This window comes from Emydura macquarii, unplaced genomic scaffold, assembly GCF_026122565.2.
Source record: "Emydura macquarii macquarii isolate MOO-44397 ecotype Brisbane River unplaced genomic scaffold, CSIRO-AGI_Emac_v2 contig_450, whole genome shotgun sequence".
Taxonomy (NCBI): Eukaryota; Metazoa; Chordata; order Testudines; family Chelidae; genus Emydura; species Emydura macquarii.
The window spans coordinates 3738128-3764249 of record NW_027130587.1 but is presented as its reverse complement, the minus strand read 5'-3'; the positions used below and the strand labels follow the sequence as shown (position 1 = coordinate 3764249).

Below are 26122 nucleotides of genomic sequence, written 5' to 3'. Positions count from 1 at the left end.
ATATCCAAGCCGCTCTGTGTTTAAACTGGGGAGGGCAGGTCAGGGAAATGTGCCTGGCGCTTGGAGTGGAAGCTGATAAAGTTGAGGAGCATCCTTAGTTCCTGTGGGAGTTAATTCTAGAGTCTCAGACCAGTCCTGAGGATGCTCTTGTCTCCTGCACAGCTGAGCTCAACCCTTTCGATAGGAAGTTCCTCGGGGCCTGAGGCATGGAGCTGTTGACCCGTGACCCCATCCTGAAGTTTTGGGCTGGTTCTGCTCTACCAGAAATGGTGATTCTTTTTTTTTAAGCAAGATAATTAACGCGCCTCCCTGTGTAATCCCATTCGATCTAAGGCTTGCCGTTGGCGAGATCAACACAATCCCTCCACCCATAGATGACCTTGCTGGGTGACATCACACCAGAACCTACATGGCTTTATCTGAATTAGGATTGTTAGCCTGTTTATCTCACTGTAAAACAAGGCAGGCAGGGAAGACACAGCAAATGGGTCTAAGCCATTGAGTGCTTTGAAGAGACGGACCAAGAGCTCTCATTGTTTCTAGTTCACTCAAGGGAGGGCTTGGAAGAGGGAAAAATTAATGCAGGCCGGGCACCTTCCGGAACTGATGTCTACTTCCGCCGGGTTCAGAGTCTGCTCTCTTTTAGGGTGGCTTGGAGCAAAACCACGTTCCTTAAAACTAGATCCGTGCTCCTCCCGGGAATCATAGTGGGCAAAATTTGCAAACGGAAATGCTTAAATGTTGGGCCCCTCCATCCGTATTTGGGCACCTGAACCAAAGTGCCTTGATTTCCAAGTTGCTGCAGCTTCCATTGAAATCAGCAGCTGCTCCAGATTCTCTTCACCTCTGAAAATCATGAAGCTTTCCCCTAGGTGCCTGCGTTTAAAAATGGGGGCATACGCCTGCATAGTGCTTTCCATCGGAGCAGCTCAAAGTGCTGCGTGAGGAGGAAAGCACCGTCCGCTGTCTGTCTGTCTGTCTGTCCATTGAGTCAGTTGCTTCAGGCCATCTGGTTGTAGGCTTATTGCTACTGGCCGGATTTGCTTCAGATTTTACCCAAAGCTATTAAGCCCCTTGTCTCCTGTAAGCTGCCTTCCAAATGCGCATGTTAGTAACATGCTTCCTGGGGAGCGCAGGCTGGGTGCAGCTGTGCCTGGGACATGGGAAAAGTTAATGACCGATTAGGTAAGTGTCCTGTGAAGACTCAAGCTGCCAGTGACAAATCTGCATCTGTTTTAGCTGCTGCGGTTGCTGGTGGGGTGGGGAATGTCCCCTGGAGGCAGCACTTTTCCCCCTCCCCCAAAGAGAATTGTTATGCACATCTGGTTTCCCTACAACAAAACCTGACTGTTCTGTGCATCTTTCATACAAACTGTATCTTGGAAGAGCTCCACAGAGATAAGGTGGGAGCATTTGTAGGCGAGGGGTGGGGAAGCTAACGGGATCTAGGCCAGGGAGGTTTGCAAGGGAGACTGAGGCTGGCAGAGACCTGAAGAGGGAGCGGGCTGTAGAGGAGAAGGTGCTGGGACTGTGTGATGGGGTAGAAGGGAGAAGAGTGCTAAATTAGAGGGAGCAGGGAGGGCTGTAGAGAGACCAAGAGCAGGTCCATGCAGTGGAGGAGGCCGATTTGGAACGGGCGCCTGCAGTGACCAGAGAGCCCCAGTGTTGGTCTGGGGAGGGTGCTGTGGCCATGCTACTCTACACGCACCCGAAGGAGAGCAGCAGCATTGGTGTGATGCTGGAGTCTGGACAGTAGGGACTTGGGGAGGCTGCAGAGAATGCCTGCTGTGCTGCTGAGATCCTGACCCTCAATCCCCTGCTCTGTCAGCCAGGCCTGTTCTGTGCCAGGAAATCTGTGCTGTGCATCCTTGCTGCTCTGATGAGGCAGCGAGACCTGGTGGAACCGGAAAAGGTTCAGAGAAGGGCAACAAAGATGATCCAGGCTATGGAACGGCTTCTGTATGAGGAGAGACTAAAAGACTGTTCAGCTCAGAAAAGAGATGACCCAGGGGGGAATATGACACAGGGCTATAAAACCATGGCTTGTGTGAAAAAAGTGTATAGAGAAGCGTTCTTTACCCTTTCACACAATACAAAACCAGGGGGCACCTGCTGAAATGAATAGGCCGCAGGCTTAATACAAACGAGAAGTACTTTTCCACACAAGGCACATCTGACTTGTGCAAGCAAGATCAGGACCAATCTGGGAGCATGCTTTTCGGTGTGGATAGACAGATGTGGGCTAGATCTGTCTGAGTTAGCGCATTAAAAATAGCAGTGTAGCCAGGGCAGCGCAGGCTAGCCACCCGTGTCCGTACCCAGGTGGTCCGGGCGCGTTTGCACTCAGCACCCGTCTGTGCTGCTCAGCTACACTGTGATTTTTAGCACGCTTGCCTGAGCAGAGCTAGTGCGTCTGTCTGCAGGTGCTGTGTAGACAGACCCTTAAAGCGATAGCTTGCACCGCCAACACAGTCCTCAATGCACCACCGGAACGAAAAGTCAAAACGTTTCCACTCGGAAAATGTCCCATTTTGACATTTTAAAAACGTTTTCCCCATTTTTTCCCCCTAAATTAAATTTCCTCGCAATTGATATGAGATCAGTTTAGTCGAAATGGCCTTTTCCAATGGCAAACTCTTGAAGAAAAGCTTTTGATTGAAACTCTTTAAGTACTCTTATTGCTAGCTGCATTGGTACTAGGCAACACATAAGCCAGTGTCTTTGCACACATCCCAGTCCTACCCTTACAACCAGTGCTACTGCGTGTGTGGGCAGCTGCTTGCTCATTGGATTCTCCATCACTGACCATTTTTAAATCAAAATTAGCTATCTTTCTAAAAAATCTGCTCTCGTTCAAACCAGAGTTATTTTGGGGCAGTTCTCTGGCCTGTGTTATGCAGAAGGTCAGACTCGATGGTCACAATGGTCCTTTCTGGCTTTATAATCTATGAATTGTGCTGACGTGGGGGTGTGAGAAGGGAAAGAGAAGCCGGACAGCTCTGCCATGTGATCCTCCCAAGGGAATTGTCAGCGTGGCTGTGGCAGGACAAAGGGATTAGGCCCAGTGGCTAGGAAGTCAGACCCTCCAGAGGTTTTGTGCTGAGCTCATTGTTTATTCTGCTTTTAACAGGAAACGATCTGTCTGAGCCTGTGGTGAGCGGATGGGATCTTTTATTAGGCGACATTCTAACCCATGTGCTTTGCAGTGAGAACTCCCAGTTACAAAATGCTGGTTCCCTGATGTGGATAAAACACTGTTACATCCTGGAGTGTAGACTAGACCTAACCATGTTTTAATCCCATTCCACACTGTGGATAGCTCAGGTTTGGTTCTATGCAACAAGATGGAACCGTGATTTGATCATGTCAGGGGACAAGCATGCTGCTGCTTGTTGCCATGCTAATTTAGGCACTGGACACTCCTAGGGGAGAGCATGTCCTACACTGCACCTGCTCCCTGAATCCTTCCCTGCCATTGTCCCCCTCCCTCCATCCCTATAAAATCCTTACCCCACGGAGGTGGCAGTGGGGGCAGCATGTCAATGAGCCATCACTCCCTTCGTATAGTGGCATTTGTAGGTCCTAGTGCAGCTGCTGGAATGATAACCTTCTGTGCACCTCCCCATTCCATAGAGGCTGGAGACCCTGATATTTTAAGCCCCAGCCATGGTTTACCTTTGCAATAGGGGACTGAGCCTGTTAGAAAGCTGCCTCCTGTCCCCTGCTTTAATTGCCTTCACTCCAGCCCCAGCCGTTTACCTGGCCATACCCATGACAGAAGAAGAGCAGGTTTGATGGCACCTGCAACGAAGTCCTTAAACTAACCGTGCAGGCTGTGGAAACGCTGATCTGATCCCTCTACGTCCAAGGGGATTAGCTGCTAAAAAGTCTTGCACGAGCAGAACAGAACCAGGATAAATAGCAGGAAATGGGCACGTCCCACCGGGGGCAAAACCATCTGTCAAGGCTCCAGTTGCCCTTTCCTAGACCCCACCACTCACTCTGCTTTGGCTGCAGGCTGCTCTTGCCTGGCTTTCCCAGAAAGCACAGACACAGGGCCTCGTTCAGCTTTTACTCCACTGGAACTCATTGGCTTCGCTGGAGTCATTCCTGATTTGCACTGGCGCAGGTGAGGTCCGAATCATGCCCTCGGCCTTTAGGAGCAAGGGTGGGGGCGTCTTCTAGATGTGCCTGGTGTCTGCTCAGTTGGGAGGGGCTAGTGCTAATGGATGAGAGGCACGAATTCCCAACTACATCCTGAACTGGCTGCCTCTACCCTGCAAAGCCAAGGAGTGAACAGCTGCAGTGGGAATCTGCAAGAGAGACACGGTCTGGTTAAATATCAGGGGCCTGATTGGCCACTGGCCTGCGCCCTTGCATTGTCACTTGCCTGAGGAGGTGTAAAATGCTACTATCCTGAGCTGGTGCGTTGCATGCACTTCACACTCACTTTGCAGTGGAGCAGATGAAGACGCAAGGTGCGGGCCCCCGGAGAATCAAGCCCTATGTCTGTAAAGGCAGATGTCCTTCCCTACATCACAGGGTTAGTAAAAGGGAACCGGTATTTAAATGCTTTGTCCCATTCGTTCCCTTTGTATGTTTAACTCTCCTGGGGCAATGGAACCAGGCCCCAGCTGGTGTCAAGTCAGTTTCCCTTTCTGGTTCTCACGTGCCGGCATCTTGTTGCAACGATGGGTTACAAACACTGCAGGGCAAGGTTTAAATCTGGATTTAAAATCTTCGAGGATCAAGACCCAGATCCTCAGAGGTAGTTAGGTACCTACCTCCCATGGGAGTTAGGTGCCTAAAATACCTCTGAGGATCTGGGCTGCAAATCCCATTGGTGTACCAAGGTAAATTCCTCTCAGGGAATTTCTCTGGCCGGGACGGAGGCAGATTCAGCCCAATGTCACAAATGTCTCTAACTTTAGTTCTGTAAGCCTCTTTCCCTGCCCTTCCCCATCCCTGAATGTTTGTCTTAAACTCTCTGACCATGTCTCTTTAAAGTAGCATCGCCTTAGAGTTGTACAATCTTGCATTTTGGGCTCCCATGCCGAGTCACGTATGCTGGCTGCTCTTAGCCAGGGTGATGCTGGCAGCAGGAGGCTCAGGCAAGTCCACTTGGGTGTTTAAAAATCCCTTGCTCTCAGTTGCATTTGATGATTTGTACCGGGTGTAAAATGCCTTGTGCCTGTGTCCACTTTCCAACCCTCGTGCTAAGCAACACGCGAGCAATTTGCGCTGTTGGAGTGTTCCATTAGAGGTGCAGGAATTCTCCTGGGTGATGCCGTGGAAGGCAGAGTTATGTGAAGCATTTCCAAATGCACAGTTCCCATGTACTGCATCCAGCTGGCCTGCTGGTTATTAATGCTGGCACATGCTATAGCTTAGGCCACTCAGACCTTACGTAAATCACAGTGGAACCAGGAATTTCTTCCTTTCTTCATAGCTGACTGAAACCCCTTCTCGTCCTTTGTATGTGTAGAACTCCTAGGCTGCCTGGGAGTAATCAGCCAGATCCTCAGCCGATGCAGAGCAGTGTGGAGTCACTGACGTGGATAGATCCATTGACTGAATGGAGCTACACTGATCTGCTGAGAGGAAAGATGGCCTAGTGGTTAGGGCAGTGGCCTAGAATTTGGGACACCTGGGTTTAATTTCTTACCTTGCTGCAGTCTTCCTCTGTGACCTTGGGCAAATCACTTAGCCTCTCTGGGCACTGTTTTCCCTCAGAGGGGTGTTGTGAGGATAAATACCTTGTGAGGTGCTTAGATACTACGGTAATTGGGGTCAGGTAGGTTTTACACTAGCAGAGGATGTAGCTCAGTATGTGTATAAAACACTAGGAAACTGTGTTACAATTGACAATGTAAAGTGTCTTGTAATAGAACCGATAGGACACATCATGCCAAATTTAGACCACGTTCATAGATTCCAAGGCCAGAAAGCATCATTGAGGCTGACCTCCTGTATAACACAGGCCAGAGAACTTCCCCAGAATGATTCCCAGAGCAGATCTTTTAGAAAAACATCCAATTTTGATTTAAAAATTGCCAGTGATGGAAAATCCACCCCGACCCTTGCTAAATTGTTCCAGGGGATCATTCCCCTCACTGTTAAAAATTTACATCTTAATTCCGGTCTGAATTTGTCTAGCTTCAACTTCCAGCCATTGACTCATGTTGTACCTTTCTCTGCTATGTTGATAAGCTCCAGAATTGGGTTCTAGATATAATGAGAATGTAAAACCCCTGAGGTGCTACTTGGTGCTGGCAAAATGCAAGTTTGAGCCTGCTGAATGTTTGAGTTATTTTATACCCCCCAGCCATTCTAGTACTGTAATAGGGCGAGGAGACTAGCATTCACATAGGCCTCTAGATCCTCAGCTGTTGTGAATCAATGCAGCCTCCTCTAAAATCTAGCTTACACCAGGAATCTGGCCCTATTTTTGTTTGTCTAGCACAATTTCCACTATGTTAGACATGTAATTTTAAAAAAATCCCCGAGGAAAACGAAGTTTGAAATTCAGAGTGGGGGTGAGGAATGTTCACGAGAATGGACAAAACGTCAGGCAACAAAAGATTTTAGGCTTCATGAAAATTTGAACCCCCCAGCAGAGATTCTGGTCTGTACAGCTGGTGGTTCTGATATTAAGTGGCTCTGTTTTTCCAACAATTGGGTGGAAACACTGCTGTCGCTGAGGTTGCTCAGCACCTCTGGGAATCAGGGGCTGGGTGCATCTAGAAACTGATGCACCCAAAATTATTTTCAGCTTTTGAAATAATAGCAATCCTTAGCTTTTATCTAGGGCTTTGAACCAGAAGATCTTAAAGGGCTTCACAAAGGACATCAGTCTCATTGTCCCCACTATCCAAAGGTCAGACTTTTATTATTTGTATTACAGTAGCACCTGGAGGTCCTGCCCAGGGATCAGGCCCCGGTGTGCTGGTTGCTGCACAGGCATATAATGAAAAGACAACCCCTGCCCCAAAGAGTTTACAATTCAAGCATGTATCTAGGGACAACACAGAAGAGGAGAGGAAGGCAAGGTGACAGTGAAAGGATCCTGTTTGATGTAGTAGGGCAAGGGTTGGACCACTCTCTGCCTCAGTTTCTCCGTTTGTAAAGAGATTGGGCAATGAAACTTTCCTGCCTTGGAAAGCGCCATTGGATCCATTACACAAGTGCTAGAGTGCACTGGCGGGGCAGATGAGAGTAAATGTTCCCTTCTTGTTTCTCAGCCCTAGCCAGCCTGCTGGCTTTGAAAAGCAGCATTGTTGCTTAATGACACTGTATCTGATCTTAGCCACATGGCCCAGCAGGGTGTGCAAGGAGAAACCTGCTCTGCAGAACTGGGTTTCATCTCTGCCAAGAGCTGCAGGGGTTCCCACTCCCACCCCTGTGCTGCCTCCTGCCTGCTGTTACACATTTTAATATCCTTCCTTCCTGGGAACACATTTCAAACCCACCCATATTTTTCCAAGAGTCGGATCTTTTTTACTGAAGCCTGGCTTTCGGCGTTCCTAGTTTAGCATGCCTGAAATCCTGCATTCCCTTTGGGCTGCCTTATCTACCGTCACATCCAGCCTCTCCCAGGTGTCTAAGGTTGTTCCCGTTTCTACACCCTTGGTATTTCCTTCCAAATGCAGGGCAGTTGTTTTCAGAAGCAACCTTGTTTTCCTTCACTGAACCCCCTAGATGGTAAAGCTAGTTTTTGGGCCAGGTCCACAGCTCATGTAAACCAGCGTAGATCCATTGACTTGAATAGAGTTGCACCCATCTGCACCAGCTGAGGATATGGCTGTCTATGTGCAGTTGTTCCTCTTGGCTTTGACCAGAAATGGCCTCATTCCGTCTTTCTTTCCTAAGTCAGACAAAACACCCAATGGCTTCAAACTGCTTAGCTATCCAGGAGAAGCAGCTCCCCTGTGGAGGAGCCTGGGGTCTGATTCAGTGGTGATGTAAATGGAAGTGAGCATCCTGCATCGGTGTAAGTTGGTCGGAAAGCCCATGCCGGTAGGTGAGGTGATTTGCTCCTGTTTACTGGGTGTCAAAATAAGTGTGACCGTCCGGCTGGAAGGGAGCTATGACCAGAAAAGCCAGAACAAGGGAGTGTGAGATAAAGAGCCAGATCCTGATCTTGGTGTGAATCTGGAGTCACTCTGTTAAATCCAGTGGAGTTCCTGTGGACGTGCCTCAGTGCACTGGGGCTCAGAATGTGGCCCAGGCTGAGTGGGTTTTTTTTCTCATACTGCCTCTCTATATTATAGTATTTACCCACCTTCCATGTAAAATCACTAACAGCAGCCAAGTGCCCTAGTGGACTCCATGGAGTCTACATACACTTGGGCTGGATCCTCCTCTTTATTATTATTTGTATTACGGTAGCACCTTGGAGGTCCGTGGTGCTAGGTGTGCTATGAACACCCACAAGGAGAAGTTCCTTGCCCCAAAGAATTTGCAATCAAAGTATAAGACTCTTCTCGCTGGTGAAGCTGCTCCTGATTGGTATGAGAGGAGAATCACACCCAGCAACACTCATTTCTGGACCAAGTATGCACCATGATCGTCACAGACATTCATCCCTAGGTAGGAGTCCCATTGAAGACAACACATTTACTTCAGGGATGATGTGGTCCATTATGTTTGCAATACACTTGTTAAGGGATCAGGTAGGTCATCAGGATTTATGAGATTGAAATGAATGGTTCTTTTAATCTCTTCTCCACCCTGAGGTACTCTGGTGCATTGTCCATAATTTTGTTCCCTTGTCTGGCAGATCTTTGGGTGTTGTAGGCAATGGAGATCCTTGCTGCTGAGCAGAGATTCAGTGGGCCAAATCCTGCTGTCAGTTATACTGGTGTAAATCCCAAATAACTCCATTTAAATCAGTGGAATTATTCCAGATTTACCCTCTTGTCACTGAGATCTGAATCTTGCCCAAAGTGAGAAACAAAGGAGGTGCGTTTAGCTGAAAGAACCTTCAGATCAACAGGGCTGGATTCTGATCTCATTTACACCAATGTGAAACCAGAGCCATTCCATTAAAGGAACCTACTCCAGATTAACTCGGTTGTACCTGAGATCAGGATCTCTAGGATTCCTGAATGCACTGTTTAGTGGAGATGAAGTACAGTCCATTGGCTTCGATGCTAGGTCAGGAGACAGGACACCTTGCCTCTATTCCTGGCTCTGATATGGGCAGATCACTTCTCTCAGTTCCTTGATTTTCCCACGTGTAAAGTGGAGGCATAAAAAAACCCCTTCCTCTTGCAGGTGGAAAGTGGTACAAGCGGCACCTGACCTACCGGATCGTGAACTGGCCATGGTACCTTCCCCAGCACCAGATGCGGCTGGTGGTGAAGGCAGCTTTCGATCTCTGGAGCAACGTCTCATCCTTGGTGTTCTGGGAGGTGCTAGACGGCCCTGCCGATATTCGCCTGGCTTTCTTCCATGGTGACCACAACGATGGACTCAACAACGCCTTCGATGGGCCAGGTGCTGATCACTCCGTCATCGTAAGCTTCTCTTTTACACCGGGGGCTCTTCCCAAGCAGCAAGCGGGGGAGGGTGGGGTGGGAAGGAGAAGAGGCTTGTGTTGCTCCAGTACTGCTCCCATGGCTTTATGTCCTGGCCAGGAATAGCGCACGATGGTTGAAGGAGACGGATGGACCTGACTAATATAATTAACAAGGGTGCCATAGGTAAGACACGGGAGGTCATTGTCCTTCTCTGCTTGGCACTGGTGTGGCCTCAGCTGGAGTACTGCGCCCAATTCTGGGCACCACACTTCAGGAAAGATGAGGACAAATTGGAGACAATCTAGAAGAGAACAACAAAAATGATTAAAGGTTAAAAAAACCTGATTTATTAGCAAAGATTAAAATAACGGGGCATGTGTAGTCTTGAGAAAAGACTGACCCGATAACAGTCTTCAAATGTGTTAAGGGCTGTTATAAACAGAACGGCGATCAGTTGTTCTCCATGTCCACTGAAGGAGGGACAAGAAGTAATGGGCTTAATCTGCAGAAAGGGAGACTCAGATTAGCTGTGTGGAAAAACATTCTGACTCGAAGGGAGTTAAGCTCTGCAGTAGGTTTGTAAGGGAGGTTGTGGAATCCCATCATGTGACGTTTTTAAGAACAAGTTGCACAAACACCTGTCAGTATGGGCTAGGTTTACTTGGTCCAGCCCCAGTGCAGGGATCTGGACTTGATCACTCGTTGAAGTCCCTTCCAACCCTACATTTCTATGATTCTGTGACTCTGATCTCACTGTGGTGTAAGCTCCATTGGCTTGGATGGAATTTCTCCTGATTTACACAGGTGTAAGTGAGAGCAGAATCAAGGCCATGCTGTCTAGTGGAAACTGACGCAGGGATTTAGGGAGGTAGAATGTAATCTTCATTGAGCTGGAGTTTGGCTAGGACATTGGGACAAGCCATCCAAGTGCTTTTGTCTCACTCCTATCTAAGCACTGAACAACACTAATCCTGCAAAGAGGATGAGTGTCATGAACACAGGCACTCAAGGTCTCGGGACAGATCCTCAGGTGGTATAAATTAGCATAGCTCCAATGGCTTTGATGGAACTCGGTTAATATAAACCAACCATGGATCTGTACCCTAGTTTTTATATCTCCTCCAAAGCTAGTTAGTAGTAAGATGTGGGCCTCTCATTTCTGGGGTGATGGCTCCAGATTCCACACCTTCGACACCTGAAGTTAGCTGCAGATATTTATTCCCAGAGTGCTGGCTCTAAGGAATTTGTGATTCCTTAGAATTTGTTATTAATAGGCAGCAGGTTTAAAACAAACAAAAGGAAGTACTTCTTCATGCAATTCACGGTCCACCTGTGGAACTCCTTGCCATGGGATGTTGTGAAGGCCAAAAGTATAATTGGGTTAAAAAAGAATTAAATAAGTTCATGGAGGACAGGTCCATCATTGGCTATTAACCAGGATGGTCAGGGATGAGACTCCATGCTCTGAATGTCCCTAAACCTCAAACTGCTTTAAGCATCTGGCATTGGCCACTGTCAGAGACAGAATACTGAGCTAGATGGACCATTGGTCTGACCCAGTATGGCTGTTCTTATGTTTTTATGTGATGAATTTATGATGTCAGTTATTAAATCCTGTGGACTTTCATACAAATCTGGGACCACAGACTTATCGCAGCTTGGGCTATTTCCTCCCAAGTCCATCACATCCCTTTCTGAGCCACTCTGCTTTGTTACGTCAGGGACATTTCAGTCCACATATCCTTGAGTCAGTGCACCATATTAGCTCGTACGGACTTACTGCAGCGTGCTTACTCCCAGGCCTAAGCGATTAACCCATGTGGTAAAAATCCTCATGCTAATTTCAGTGGAACAACACGCTTCACAGATAAAATCGCCTGTGTTTAGAAGTGAATAACAGAAATCATTTTAATCTCACTATTGCTAAAGACATTAGCCTTTTTTTTTATTAGAGGGTCTGGCTTTAATTCACAGTTTTTAAAATGTATTTTTGTTACAATTAATTCAAGCTATTTAATGATCAATTAATTTGGTTTTAAAAGAACAATTGTTTTGGGGCTAAGCCCTTTCTTATTATACCTGGGAATAAGGGATTAGGTGTAAATGCTGTCAGACCTGTAACTGCACTGATACAGACAACACTTCTTGGTACCTTAGATTCCACAGTGAATGTTTGTGGAGTATAAAAGGAAAGGAGCAGCTAGTGAAAGGGATGGGAAAGGAGCCGTTGAGGATTTGACCTAAAGTGAGTGGTTCAAATCCAGCCCAGGTCAGCTGTAACCAATATGTTGTACTAGTTGTGTTCAGATGCCAGTTCCTAGTGGGCTGATTGCTATTTCGCAAACCCACCACCACAACTGACTCTTGCTTCTTAAATTACCAGCATAGTCGTATTAATATGCTTGTTAAAAAGTCCACATTAAAGAAGACGAATGGTATTTTGGGGGTTATATTAAATCAGGACCTGTGCATGTGACCCTTGCATGAATTGTAATCACCTCCACTCATCTCCTTCCACCAGGAGGCGCCCTGGCGCACGCGTTCTTCCCCCGCCGTGGGGAGGCCCACTTCGACAGCGACGAACGATGGTCCCTGCACAGTGGAAAGGGTCGCAACCTGTTTGTGGTGGTAGCGCACGAGATCGGGCACACGCTGGGGCTGGAGCACTCGCCCGTCAGGAGTGCCCTGATGTCTCCCTATTATAAGAAGCTGGGCAAGGACTTTGTGCTGAGCTGGGACGATATCCTTGCTGTCCAGAACCTGTACGGTGAGCCTGGCTCTCCTGGACCTCCTTCCGTTTCAGCTAGAGCCTGGTGAATGATGGATCTTCTGGTTCGCTGGCTATTCTGAAAAGTTGGAGGAGGGGTGGTGGTTGGGGAATCATTGTTGGATTGAAATAAAAAACTGTCAGAATTTCCCGGTAAATTGAAAAGTAACGGAAAAAAAATTAATTTTGTTTCAACAAAATTGAAAAGCTTCATGTAGATTTTGACTATTTGACGATGTTTCTGATTTTTTTTAAAAATGAAGTTAAAGGAAACTTTGAAACAAAAAGTTGCTTCAAACTGCAAAATTGAACTGTTTCCGTTTTTTCCCGATTTTGTTTTAAAACAATTCAGAGAAACTGACGTGAATTTCCAAAACTTTTCAGTATTGCCAAATCTGCATTTTTTGCAGATTTTGCTCTCCGTGCACTCACAAAGGGGCCTGAGGTCCTTGGTCATTAACCCCACATCCAGATAAAAGGCTTGTGTGATGTCTTAGTGCATCCAAAGGCCACCCCTTTTCCTTGAATTACTGAAGCCCTGGGGGAAGCGTCCCTTGTGCAGTTACTGTAGACATCTCATGGTTTCTCTTTCCATCCAGGGAAGCCTTCCAAGGGCTTGGCTGTGCAGCTTCCCGGGAAATTATTTGCTCATTTCCCCGACTGGAGCCCTGATTTTCCCGGCGATGATCAGCTTCAGGGGAGCCTCGGCTCTTATTACTGCCAGTCCTTCTTCGATGCCATAACCATCGGTGAGTCTCCCAAATGCTGACATGCAGCTGGATACCCTCTCCCTACCGCTCTGTCCAGCCTACCTTCTATTGTTGTTTGTCACTTGTAGAAGTTTGAGATGGAAAAGACAAACCTCTTAGATCTACGGGTCCATTTCCCCTCCAGCTGCTGCTGGCGCAGATGGTGTTAATAACCACCCAGGGGATCAAGTCCGGGTTACCATTGAAAAGCTTGAGGAAAAAGCACGTATGTGTCCTGAGGAAAGGGTGTTGCTTGGTATGCAGGGAAAGAGATGGTCCTGCCAAGCGTGAGAGCTGCCATTTTGACTGATGCACGGGGGATTGAACTGGGGACATCCAGAACAAAAAGCGTGGAGGAAGGTGCAAGGAGGCATGAGAGAGGAGTACATAGGGAAGGCATGGCAGATGTAGTGGGAAATGAACTCTGTGATGTAGGCATGATGACGACGGCGATGCAGAGCCTTGAAGGGCAGGGCTTGATGCAGGAGGAGAGACTAGGTGGGGGAGGGAATATGTTTTATTGGGCAAACTTCTGTTGGTGAGAGGCAGCCGGGGAAGGGAGGCGAGGAAGGGGAGTGACCTAGATGGAGTGACAGGAGAGGAGGACGCCTTCCACAGCAGCAGCATCTCTTGAAGGCCATGGAGGGGCGGGTGGCTGCAGTGGTCAGGGAGGGAGAGGACCGAGGGTTAGCGCTGTTGGGTAGGGATGGGGTTTAGAGGTGGCGTAGCAGAGGAGCTGGCACTCAGGCTGAATGCGGGGAGAGGTGAGTCCAAGATGGCCCTGTGGGTGGCATTGTGAGTGGATGGGGAGCAGAGGGCTTGGGAGGGAAGATGAGCAGTGGCAGGGCAGGTTCAGGGTACCGAGGTGGAGATGGCGGGCAGAGAGGTGGAGCTGGCAATTGCCCACATGAGGGTGGTGCTGGCCTTGGAGAAGATGAACGCTCCGCAGGCAAGTGGGGTGAGAGATTGCTGGAGGAACCTGAGTGTGGATCCCTGGGGGAAGAGTCAGATACGTTGGAGGGGCAGGAGAGAGGCCGGTGCTGTAGTGGCTTTGCACATGCTGGTTAATGTTCTGGGTGAGGGGTCCCATTGGCTTGCAGAGATAGGACCCCCCCGGCTCAGGCTCACAAGGCCAAGCTCCCTCTAACTCGCTTCCCACTCCTTGTGCACAGATGCAGATCACAACCTTTACATCTTCAAAGGCAACCACTTCTGGGTCGTGGTGCAGGGAGGCAACGCCACCGAGCCGCAGCTGCTCCAGACCCGATGGGCAGAGCTTCCAGCTGGCATCGACGCGGCTGCTGTGTCGGAGGCGGACGGCAAATTCTACTTCTTCAAAGGTAGCGAGACTCAGATAGCGAGGAGCAAAGATCTCCCCTTTGTGGCTGTGTCCTTGCTCTTCTGGCCTAGTGAACAGCCAGGTGCGCTGGGCATTAGGCTGGGAGTCAGGACTCCTGGGTTCTGTTCCCGGCTTCACTGCTGACCTTGAGCAAGTCCCCTACACTTCGTTGTGTCTCAGTTTCCCCATCTGTAAAATGGGGAGAATGATGCCCACCCTCCTTTGTGAAATGCTTTGGGATCTAGGGGTGGAAAGCATTTTGCAGGCACGACGGGTGGTTGATTAGAAGGAGGCCAGCTCTGAGCCCCGAGCCTTATAGGGGCTGTGGTTGTGGTGTTCTGGGCCCCGAGGCCAGGGTGGTGTAATCCCTGTCTGACTATAAACTGCTGCAGTGGGCTGACTTACTGGACATTTAAAGGGGCAGCTCAGGATTATTAGGCTGCAGAAGAGAATGGATGTCAGTGTCATGTTAGCTTGTAATTAAAACCACTTGGAGGCTGTTCAGAATGGGGGCTTTGTTCCTACAGCTGGATGGGGGCCAGCTGTCCCTCTTCTCTCCCTCCCACCGCTTCCGCCCCTCATTGCAGGGCGAGGCTCAGGCATAGCCTGTCAGCAGGACAGGCTCTTTGAAAAGAGTTTTTGTTTTTTTCCTCTGTCATAACCCTAGGGGGGGAACTGACTGCCTCATCCCTGCCCTGGAGGTTCTCATAGACTCATAGACTCTAAGGTCAGAAGAGACCAATATGATCATCTAGTCTGACCTCCTGCACTACTCATGCCACTGAACCTCACCCACCCGCTCCTGTAATAGACCCCTGACCTATGACTGAGTTATTAAAGTCCTCAAATCATGGTTTAAAGACTTTAAGGTACTGAGAATCCACCAGCAAGTGAGCCATGCCCCATGCTGCAGAGGAAGGCGAAAAACTCCCAGAGCCTCTGCCAATCTGCTCTGGGGGAATATTCCTTCCCAACCCCAAATATGGCGATCAGTTAAACCCTGAGCATGTGGGCAAGACTCACCAGCCAGACACCCAGAAAGAATTCTCTGTCGTAACTCAGAACCCACCCATCTAACATGCCTTCACAGGCCGTTGGCATATCTACCACCAGTAGTCAAAGATCAGTCAATTGCCAAACCAGGCTGTCCCATCATACCATCCTCTCCATATATTTATCAAGCTCAGTTTTGAAGCCAGCTATGTTTTTGCCCCCACTGCTCCCCTTGGAAGGCTGTTCCAGAACTTCACTCCTCTGATGGTTAGAAACCTGCGTCTAATTTCAAGTCACAGTGGCTGAGAGAGGAGTTCAGCGGCCAGCCAGTGGTAAGGCTCATGGGGTAATGGGAAATTATCCCATGTTCCATGCAGTTGCAGGGGAAGGGGTAGCTGCTGTTCTTACTATTTATTTGCATTGCCATAGCCACGAGAGAGGGATAAGACAGGTGTTTGTTGCCTAGTACTCAAGAGACCTGGCTTCAATTCGCTGCTCTGCAAGACTTCCTGAGAGACCTTGGGCAAATCACCTAGCGTCTCTGCACTTCGGTTTCCCATCTGTACAGTGGAGATAATAGCTCTGCCCTGCCTCACAGGGGTGTTGGGAAGATAGACACATGAAAGATTGTGAGGTGCTCAGGTATTACAGTGATGGTCACCATAGAGGTACCTTAGACAGGACATCCTGAGCAGGTGTGTTTTCCCTCATAAACCCAGACCTGGATTCGACCCCAGCTTTCCTGAGCACACCTAGGCCTCACTCTGCATTCCACGATAGCCCCTTAGGATTCTCTGTTGCTGTGCGTTGATTCATTTGCGAAGAGGACATTATTTAGGCTGTTTTCTTTTAATAATAAACCCCAAACCTTTTAGTATCTTTCTTCCCCCTGAGAATCACTCAGGGATTCTGCTGAAGGGCTGGGGAACCTGTAACAAATTGAACAGCACTGACACTTGCTAGTTGTTTGTCATTAAGAAATCTACGCCCGTCTCTCTCCTCCCTTTGTGTCAGCCTCTTGCTATAGCCATGTCCTCAATTCCCCTCCTCCCTTTCTTTTCATTTGATTGATAACCACCAACGGTGCAGCAGGCGTGTGTGACCAGCACTGGGAAGCATGGATAGATTGATGGTCCCAGGACACAAACTCTGCAGCCGCTGGTTATGGGAACTAATAATGTTCCTGGGGAAAGCATCTTCCTGAGCTCTGCCCATGATCTCAGAGCAGCTGGGTGTGTCTGCGGAAATGGTCTGCTACCAAACGCAGGCATTAGGCTTCAGAATCCGTGCCCACGGAGGTGAATGTGGCGGGGGGGCAGGTCGGACTTTTCAGAGCAATTGTTTTGGACTGCCAGTCTGCAAACTAAGGTGGGCTGAGTTGGATGCGGGCACCACCTACAAAGTGTTCATCCTTCCGAGGCAGATTATCTGAGTTCTGTGCAATTTGCCCAGCGTGAGTCAGCCCCCAATCTAAATACTAGCCCAGGGTGTGGGAACCCACGCGGTGTGGGACTTTGTCCATGTCTAGTGGGTCTGGGCCACAAATAGATCTTGATGAGCTTGGGTCTTTTAGCTTGCCAGGAGAGGGTCCTGCTTTTAGATCCAGAGTTTCCTCCTGCCCATGACCCACTTGGGGCGCCATGTTACACTTCAACAAGAAGACCATCCGTCCTATTCCAAGTGCCTGTTTGCCCTGCCCCGGTAACCTAGTGGATCAAGCACAAGACCAGGACTCAGAAGATCTGGATTCTATTCCCAGCTCTGCTGCTGGCCTGCTGGGTGACCCTGAGGAAATCACTTCCCCTTTTCGTGCCTCAGTTTCCCTATCTGTAAAATGGTGGGAGTGGATCTGCCCTCCTTTGTAAAGTGCTTTGGGATCTATTGATGAAATGTTTTGCATCAGAGCTGGGTATTATTCTTATTTATTAATGGCCCGTCTTTGACAAACGAGCTCCCTACCTCTTCCTTGTCATTATCAAAATACTGTTGATAGCTCATGGCCCTTGACTTCCTGTGTGTCCTGTCCCCCAGACAGCCTCCTCCCACAGCGATTCTAACCAGCTTTGTCTCTGGCTTCTCCCCAGGCGGTCGATGCTGGCGATACAAGGGGTCTGCCCTGGAGGTGGGATTTCCTCAGAAGTGCAGTGCTGGCAACCTCCCTCGTCACCCTGACGCTGCCCTCTATTTCCAGCAGCTCCGCCACCTGGTGCTTTTCAAGGGCCCCAAGTACTACGTGGTGAGCGAGGAGTCTCTGCAGGTGGAGCCCTACTACCCCAGGAGCCTGAGGGACTGGAATGGGGTCCCGGCCAGGGCAAATGGTGCCCTGACACAGCAGGACGGCTTCGTGTACTTCTTCAGGGATGACCAGTACTGGAAGTTCGACCAGGCCAAGTTGCAGGTGGTGGCGACTGGGAAATGGGCCACCCAGCTGCCGTGGATTGGCTGCTGGGAGAGGAATTCCAGCCAGACTCTCTTCTGATCTCACACGGTCAGACATAGCCAAGGGCCATGCTGTACCTTCTGTTTCCCCCCATGCACCGATGCCCTGGGAACGGACAAGTGTAACTGAGGGCACAGTCTGGCCCTAATCATGGCATCGAAAAGATGGCAGCTGGTCCCCATTTCCCGCCCTGCTCTTTGGGGGGGAGGGCTTTTATCTCCCCACATCGGTCCTTTGCCCAGGTACCTCTTGTGAGTGATCTGCTTGAACTCCCATCTCAGGAGCCATCCCAATGACTGCCACAGGCAAGCAGAGGTGGTCCCCGCCTGGAGATGAACGGTGGGCAGAACCCTCCGGCCTGCATGTTCTTCAATTAGTTAGACCCTGCTCCCCCATAAATGGAAGGGATAAAATGGGTATTTTACAGAGCTCTGAGAGGAGACTGCTCTGGAGAGATCAGCCTCTCAATTCAAAGACATTTCTACTTGGAGATAGGAGGGGACCGGCTCTTTAACACAGAGAGGTTGAATAATCCCAGAACTATCACGCCAGGGTCAAGACGGTTGGAATTTTTTAAATATTTGGAGGGGTTTTTTGGTCCAAAAATGCCAATAGTTTTTCCCTAAAATGAAAAGGGTTTTTTGGGTTTTTTTTGGGAGGGGAAGGAGCCTTAAAAAACCCTGTTGACTTTTTCCATATATTTTTGGTTTGTTTTTTTCATGTTGTTTTTCACAATACTTTACATGGGAATTTTCATCAAAATTGCTATTGGACATTTTTCATTTATCCAAAACTGGGTTTTTCACTAGACCGCATGCATACCAAAAAAAAAAAAAAGATGAGTGGGGGTTGATTAATGAAAATTTAACATTTTCAACTAAAACAAACCAACCAAGGGAAAATGGATCCATGTCGAGCGCTGCGAAACAGAAAATTATTTCCAAATTATTGGCGAATTTATTTTTGTTCATTTTTCCAGCGGTCCTAACAGTGGCGTACGGGAGAGGGGGGCATGCCCCCGGGTGCCAGCCTGCGGGAGGGCGCTGGGTTGGCCCTTCACTATGTGCAGGAGGTGGGGGGTGCAGGAGGCTCTGAGGGGGTCCCTTAGTGCTTCCCCTCCCGCACATGGTTAAGGGCGAGCCCGGCGCCCTCCCCGCAGGCCTTGGGGTTGTGGGGCGATGCTGCTCCGTCCAAGCCTGTGCCGGACTGTGGGTCTGGAGCAGCGGGTACGCACTAGGCCAGTCCTTCATGATGGGTGGGGAGCGCAGGAGGCTCTGAGGGCACCCATCAGCGCCTCCCCCCCACCTGCGCATTGTGAAGGGCTGACCCAGCCCTCTTCCCCAGGCCAGGGGGTGAGGCCGCCCCCATCCGAGCCAGCACTGGGCCGCGGGGCTGCAGTGGGAGAGGCGGGCACCGTGCAGCAGGTAAGTGAGGGGGGAGGGCGGCAGAGACAAGCCTGTATTTGCACCCCCTAATTCTCATGCCCCCCCAGGTACAGACCTCCCCCTTCCTGGGGCAGCTGGGGGGCAGGGCCAGGACCCCTCCTGCCCTGCAGGGGTAAGGGGGGCGCATGAGGACTGGGGGAGGGTGCAAATGTAGGCTTGGCCCCTGGGTGCCAGAGACCCTCGGTATGCCACTGAACCCTAATCTTGCTGTGTTCATTGGGAGATTAATGAGAACAACTCTGCCACCTTGTTTGATCATTCTCTGGGCCAGATTCAGAGGTTAGTGTAGGCTGATGTAACTCACTTGCTGCAAGATCCAGAATAAGGTGTAGATTACAGCGGTTTAGACTGGTATTCATTTGCTGCCATATAGCTACGTTCCCCAAATATATCACCTCTGGACGTATGCAGCCTGCCCTCATGCACAACTGGGATGTTCAAGGGGAGGAAGCAGAGCGCTCCACTGACAGGGAAGGGGCTTGGTGGAGGAGGGGACCGTATAGCCATGAGATTATATTGTACTGTAAACACAAAACACTGTACATGCCTATTAAAAACCTCTTTGAAACATCATCAGCTTGTGCTTCTGAATTAGCTGGGAGCATCTGAAAAGAAGCATCATATCCTAATGGCAATGGTGGAAGCTTCACTCTTGGAAGCCAGAATAGTAGGTCTGCTTCACCTCTGGCTCCTGATTCAGTGGTTCTGTATTGATTTCCCAGGTAACGTCCAAGACTGGACTGTGATATGATGCTCAGTGAGGGGATGGGGGTGGGGTGGGGGGACAGGACAGATAGCTCAACTAAGGAATCTCTCTGCCTAGTCTCTGGGAATTGTATTTACGACATTCTCTACGTCTTGTCTTCTTGGAGATGTGTCCCTTCTAGATGCTGGATAGCCCAGGGAAGCAAGAAGCCAGAGTGGTAACACTACGCTTGCATCTTGCTGATGCTGGAGAAGTTGCACAGTAGGGTTTGTTCCTGTGCTGGGAGAGGGGTCTGTAGAGATGTTGCCCTGTTTTCTTTCAGGAAAGCTTCAAATTCTGCTGACTCTTGAGCCCCGGGAGGGGAATGTCTCAGAGGAAATAGAGGGGACACATGTTTTGTTGGAGTCTGCCATCAAAGGCATTTCAATCCATGTCTAATGCTGCTTCCTCACCAGCAGCTGTTCTGGCTCACACCCTCTTTGGAGATCTCCCGACTTCCATTTCCCTGTAGGCCATGCCTCTCCAGTTTTCACTTGCCGTATGTGGCTCTCCAGTTGTGCTGATTTAAGCAGCTCTGGATTTGCCTCGCATCCTAGTTTGTCCCAGCAGAGGGCACTCCTGGGCAAGAATTAAAGGATTTTTAAAAAATGTAGGGCAAGCCAGCATTTCCCATATAAAAGCCAAATCCCCGTTGCTTGGCCCTCTCTCCGAAGCCTCAAACAGGTGTCTTCTGCAACGTGCAAAGAAGACCACCAAGTTGGGCTAGTTTACCTCAAGTGGGAGAGCAATTTCCAGAGTCCTCAAACCTTCGCAGAGAATGCTGTGCCAGCCACCCCCTCACATTTATCATGCCAACTTGTGTCCTCTGCTGACCGCAGCCGTGGCAGTGCAGCCGGGGGAACAAGGCAATTCCTTGGGTAGGTCCTCTGTTGCGAACCCTAGTAACTAATAGTGACTGTACTTCTCAATCAAAGACACTGTTGCAATGAATGAGATCTGGGTATCGGATCCCCTAGGCGGCTCCGGGCATCTTGCCCTTCAGTGTTGCCAGCCCTCACGATAGCGGATGGTTTTTCTTACAGCCCCTTGTTCCTGGAGGTATGTGATTTTGTGACAAATTCAGCTTTCATTTAAAAAGAAGTGCAAGTTTCTAGCCCTCCTCGCTACAGAGAAAAGTTGGAGAATGTGACCAGAATGAACTCTAAAGGCTCGCAACCCAGAATGCAAATAAAAGGAATCTCATGATTTTTAAGCCAATTTTGAGATTTTTTTTTGGGGGGGGGGGGGAGGGGGGAAGGGGCCTGGAAAATGGGTTTCTTCTGAATGTTTGTGGTTGGCATTGCTGAGTTTATTTTAACAGATTAGCTGTCAGCAGTGGAGTGGAGCTCGTTAGTGGAATGTTAATCAACTACCTGAAGGGTAGTTCCAGGAAGGATGGAGCTGGGCTGTTCTCAGTATGGCAGATGACAGAAGAGGGAGCAATGGTCTCAAGTTGCAGTGGAAAAGGTCTAGTTTGGATAGTAGGGAAATTATTCCCCTAGGAGGGTGGTGAAACACTGGCATGGGTTACCTAGGGAGGTGGTGGAATCTCCATCCTTAGAGGTTTTCAAGGCCTGGCTTGACAAAGCCAGGATGATTTAGTTGGGGTTGGTCCTGCGTTGAGCAGGGGGTTGGACTAGATACCTTCTGAGGGCCCTTCCATCCCTAATCTTCTGTGATTCTAATGCTGGAGACATACTGCTTTGGATCAATTCAGTGTTCACAATAAAGGCACAAAGTATATTACCTAGGGGTGGGGAAAGCTTCCTTCTGAGCTGATTGTCGCAGGCAACTGTCAGAAGCTTTTCATCTGTAGCTGTCAAAAACAGCTTTGATTTTTTTAAATAGCAATTGCAACAACAGATCATGCAGATTTCCCAAGGGCTCTTTTTCACACTGGCCCCAGCCAGCTTAGTTGCCTCCTCCCTGAACTAGAACCCAGTCCCTGCAATGAAGAGCTGGTTTAACTCTGCAAAGCATTTTGAGCTACGGTATGTATGAAAGGCATTATATTAAATAATGGCCTGATCCTGCCTTGGGATGAGATCCTTCTGTTCAGTGGGGATTAAAGGGCCTCGCCACACAGGATCAGGCCCCCAATCAGCAAGAATTTCTTCAGGCATTGTGATTTGTTCGTTTCTTTTTCCTCTGGAGTGGAAATAAAGAGCATGGAGGATTAACCCATGGACATCCATAGCAGCAGTTTGGGGCTGGGGTAGTGAGACACAATATTGACCACTGCCTAGCTACGAACAAAACATTCCAGCTCTGGCTAGGTGGTTGCTTCCCTCCCTCCCCACCATTTCTGAAGAGACAAAGACGGGGGCATTTGCTCCTGTTTGTTTTTCTTCGTGTTGTGACATGCCAGTGGTGTTCCTTGTTTGCTGCCTGTTGACGCACAGGCATGTTGGAGGATAACACAGGATATAAAGAGCAGAACAATGCGGAAGGTGTTGCAATATGCGGGGTGTGTGGGATGGGCCGAATTCATTCCTTCTCCAATACTGTGGACCTCAAACAACTTACCCCGCAGCGAGATCTAGCCTGCTAGCCTCACCTCCAAAATCTCCACCAGCTGCCCAGTGCGCAGGGGCAATGGGGGATCTAGATAAGGGAAAGTGGCAGAACAATCACAGGTCTATGGAAGGATTGGGAAGGAATTTCTTATTCAGATAAGAGAGACTGGGAAGAAAGGCCAAGCATGTTAATCATAAAGGATGGCAGCTCCCTGACTGCAGGGAAATCAGACGTGGAATTGCTAATGAAAGACTTGTTCCCGGAGGCAGCATGGATTTGCCTCATTTGATGAAGGACAAATAGGATCTCAGGCAGTGCTGGAATTAGGCCAAAGCTGAGCTACTGTCAATGGTAATAGTTACATTCCCCATCTCCATCCAGGGATCTCCTAGCACCTGGTACATGGTTGTGAATGAGCCCTACAATTCTCCCCAGTCCCGTGAGAGGTAGGTAGCACAAGGTGCAGGCTACAAACAGGGACACGGGGGCACCCAAATGTCAGGAGACTTGACCAAAGTCACATAGCAAGTCTGCGGCAGAACCGGGAGTAGAACTGAGCTCCTGCACTAACTACTAAACAATGCTTCCTCTTCACTGGGCGTTGGATGTACTTCTCATGGCAGGAGGCGAGATTTAAATGACCATGACCATGAAGGGTGCTGATTCCAGCCCTGATCTGAGGTGAGCCTGCACCTCTCAACATTTGTATGATTTGGGGATTCTGATTATAATTTATCTGTATTATCCTAGCACATGGGAGCCTCACCCATGGACCAGGACCCCACTGTGCTAGGCACTGTACAAACCTCGACACTGTCAGACTCTTAACCACTTCTAAGAAAGTAAGGGCTGAAACTTGTAGGAGGCGTCATATGTGAAAGGGTTTTTTCCCTAGCACTAGATCTGCGAATATATATCTATGACCTTGCAGTCAGCTGTGCCATTGATCTCCAGGCAGGTCCCACTGTAGAATGATAAACATGCTTATCCTTTTTCATAGATGTGCTGCAATAGTTTTATCATGGTAGACATAATTAGTAGAACACACTATTCCTCACCTGTCCCTTCCTTTTACTGCATGTACCCATTCCTTTGACAGAGAGCGCAGTGTGGGGTGTTGTAATTAGAGAAAGATGGCTCTAGATAAAGATCGAGGCTGAATAGGATCTTACTATCTACAACGCTAAAAGGCTTCTGAGATATATAAGGCCTTCTCTCTATGGGGAAAATATTTCAGAACATGTTTTTCCTCTATAAACTAAAGCAGACTAACTATCGCAAAAGGGGGCCTCCATATGCTTTGTTTATGCTGGCTTAAGGCACTTCACTGTGAATCATTGCATCCACAGAATGCTGTGCTTTTTCCCAATCCAAATAACCATACTGCTTTCTGGAAAGGTATCCCATGATGCAATGATCTGCCATTAGGCTCTGTGCATGCTGGGCTTTTTCTCATGGCAGCACCGTGTCTGCAGCTGTACACAGCTGTACTTGCAAAACAATGTCAAGAACATACCTTGTGGAACGTCCCAAACAGGTGCCGAGGAATGAAGGGCTTTATGAGCTTCAGTGGACAGGCAGGGCTCTAATTCAGAGCAAGTTGGCTCAGAGGAAAGTGGGTTTTCAGTCAGTGCAGGATGAGATGCAAACACACAGCTGAGCTGTTTTCTCATAATATGTTAAACCCCTTTTTTTCACTCAGTGTCATTCACAGTAACTCCTTGGAGCTTAAAATAGAAATCTGTTCCGGAACCGAAGTATTTTTTTCTCCATTGCATGTAATGATTTGTTAGTGTAGGGCTATGCAGCATTGCTGGGCTACACCCTCTGGTTTATTATTGTAGGGCTGCTCAGGAGTTCAGGGCAGCACACGCTGGTTTGTTACTGGAGGGCAATGCAAGAGCAGTGGACGACACGCGTTGGTTTGTTATTGTCGGGTTGATCCTGGGTAATAAGTGAATCCTATGAGCTGGCTTGAAGTGGGGAAGCAGAAATGGAAGGAGGAAGATTTCTTAATGAAGGCCAAGAAGGAGCAGGGAAAATAAAAAGAACTGCTTCCCCTAACCTCCTTTCTGGGTAGGGCAGAAGAAATATACTCAGGGCACCTGCTAGTTAGCAATGCGCCAGGTGACTATGCTGAAATCCCTCCAACTTAATGCGTTGGGCTGGGTTGATTTTGCTCATACTTCATGCAATACGGCAAGCTCCAAGCCACCAGGCAGCCTTGCCTCAGATCCCGCTTTACAATGGGCCTTTTCTCCTCCGAAGCCTTGCTTCTCCAAGTATGTCAGGCACGCAGCATTCCTGAGCCTGCGGGAATATTTGAGATTCTTGGGCCACACGGCCCTCCTTCCCCCATGTGATGTTGGCTGGCAAGGACACGATTCTGTGTCAAGTCACAAACTCCTTGCACACTCGCTCTTGGGGCTGCACTGATGCAGCAAAAACACGTGAGACTAAATCTACATCCCATAAAATGTCCATAATACATATGGGTATGGGGGTTTTAGCAAATGATCCGAACTAGACACTGTAACATCCTGCAACCCTTTGTTACAGGGTAGGAAAGCAAGTGTCTGAGAAACTACTCATGTTGCCAATTTACACAATAAATGGTGTTTTTCTTAAACCCCCAGCTCCTGAAGGCGTGTCTTTATATAGAAGAATCTCAGGTTTCATTTAAAAGCAGTTCAGTTTTTAGTCCTGATGGTTGCAGAGAAAAGCTTAAACACGGGAAGCAAGTGCATCCCAGAGGCTCTGACACCAAAAGGCAAACAAAAAGAACCCAACATTTATTATTTTTTTAAATCTCATGATTTTTATGCCAAGCTCATGAATTTTTTGGACCTGATTCATTATTTTTATACGCTTGGGTTTGGCAATACTGCATTCCCACTGAGCCTGGATTGCAAAACTCCTAGTATTTGACTCTAAGTATAGTACTAACGTGTCTTCAGATTAAGTCACCAATTTAAATGACTGGCTGCATGCTATCTAGTTAACTGCTGTCAGCTCATCTCTCAGCCAGAAACCAGCTTTATGGCATCCAAGGACCTTCAGCTAGACCTGGAGTTCTTCCAGCGAACGGTTGACTTTCCAGACACCTGCTGTACTAACATGCCTGGAACTCATCTGGGACCAGATCCATAGCACCTGGATATCAATAGCAAGCCCTGGTAATTCTATTCATTATTTGAGGACTTCAGTAACTCAGTCTTGGGGTCTATTACAGGAGTGGGTGGGTGAAGTTCTGTAGCCTGAGTTGTGCAGGAGGGCAGACTAGATGATCATAATGGTCCCTTCTGACCTTATTGTGTATGAGTCTATTCCAACCAGGGAGCTGAAGGCATTTCATCCTGCTAGGCATATAGGAAAATATATGAGCAAATATAAAAGGTCAAAAGTTGCCTGTTTATAAATGTCCTTCTAGCATGGTTTGCAGTCGTGTGGGAACAAATGAGCACCTACCAGCTCTGTCAGTGTTGCAAGACCCACGACCGTTGAAACAAGCAAGGCTTGAAAAATCCACCCCTTCCAGAGGAACAAATTTCCTTGGGACGTGCAGCGATCTTCTGAACATTAAGTTTCTAGCTCTTCAGAACCCTC

General features: G+C 48.7%; 1 protein-coding gene across 1 annotated transcript in view; it reads left to right on the top strand.

Annotated features, from left to right (window-relative positions):
- The window catches only part of MMP28 (matrix metallopeptidase 28), a 33812-nt gene extending 13996 nt beyond the window's left edge, over positions 1-19816 (top strand). The window contains exons 4-8 of the mRNA XM_067538159.1: positions 9277-9498; positions 12043-12288; positions 12888-13037; positions 14210-14377; positions 17454-19816. Coding sequence (XP_067394260.1) covers positions 9277-9498; positions 12043-12288; positions 12888-13037; positions 14210-14377; positions 17454-17848 — 1181 coding nt within the window. The 3' untranslated portion in view covers positions 17849-19816. The remainder of the gene's footprint in view (positions 1-9276; positions 9499-12042; positions 12289-12887; positions 13038-14209; positions 14378-17453) is intronic.
- Positions 19817-26122: the final 6306 nt, after the last annotated feature.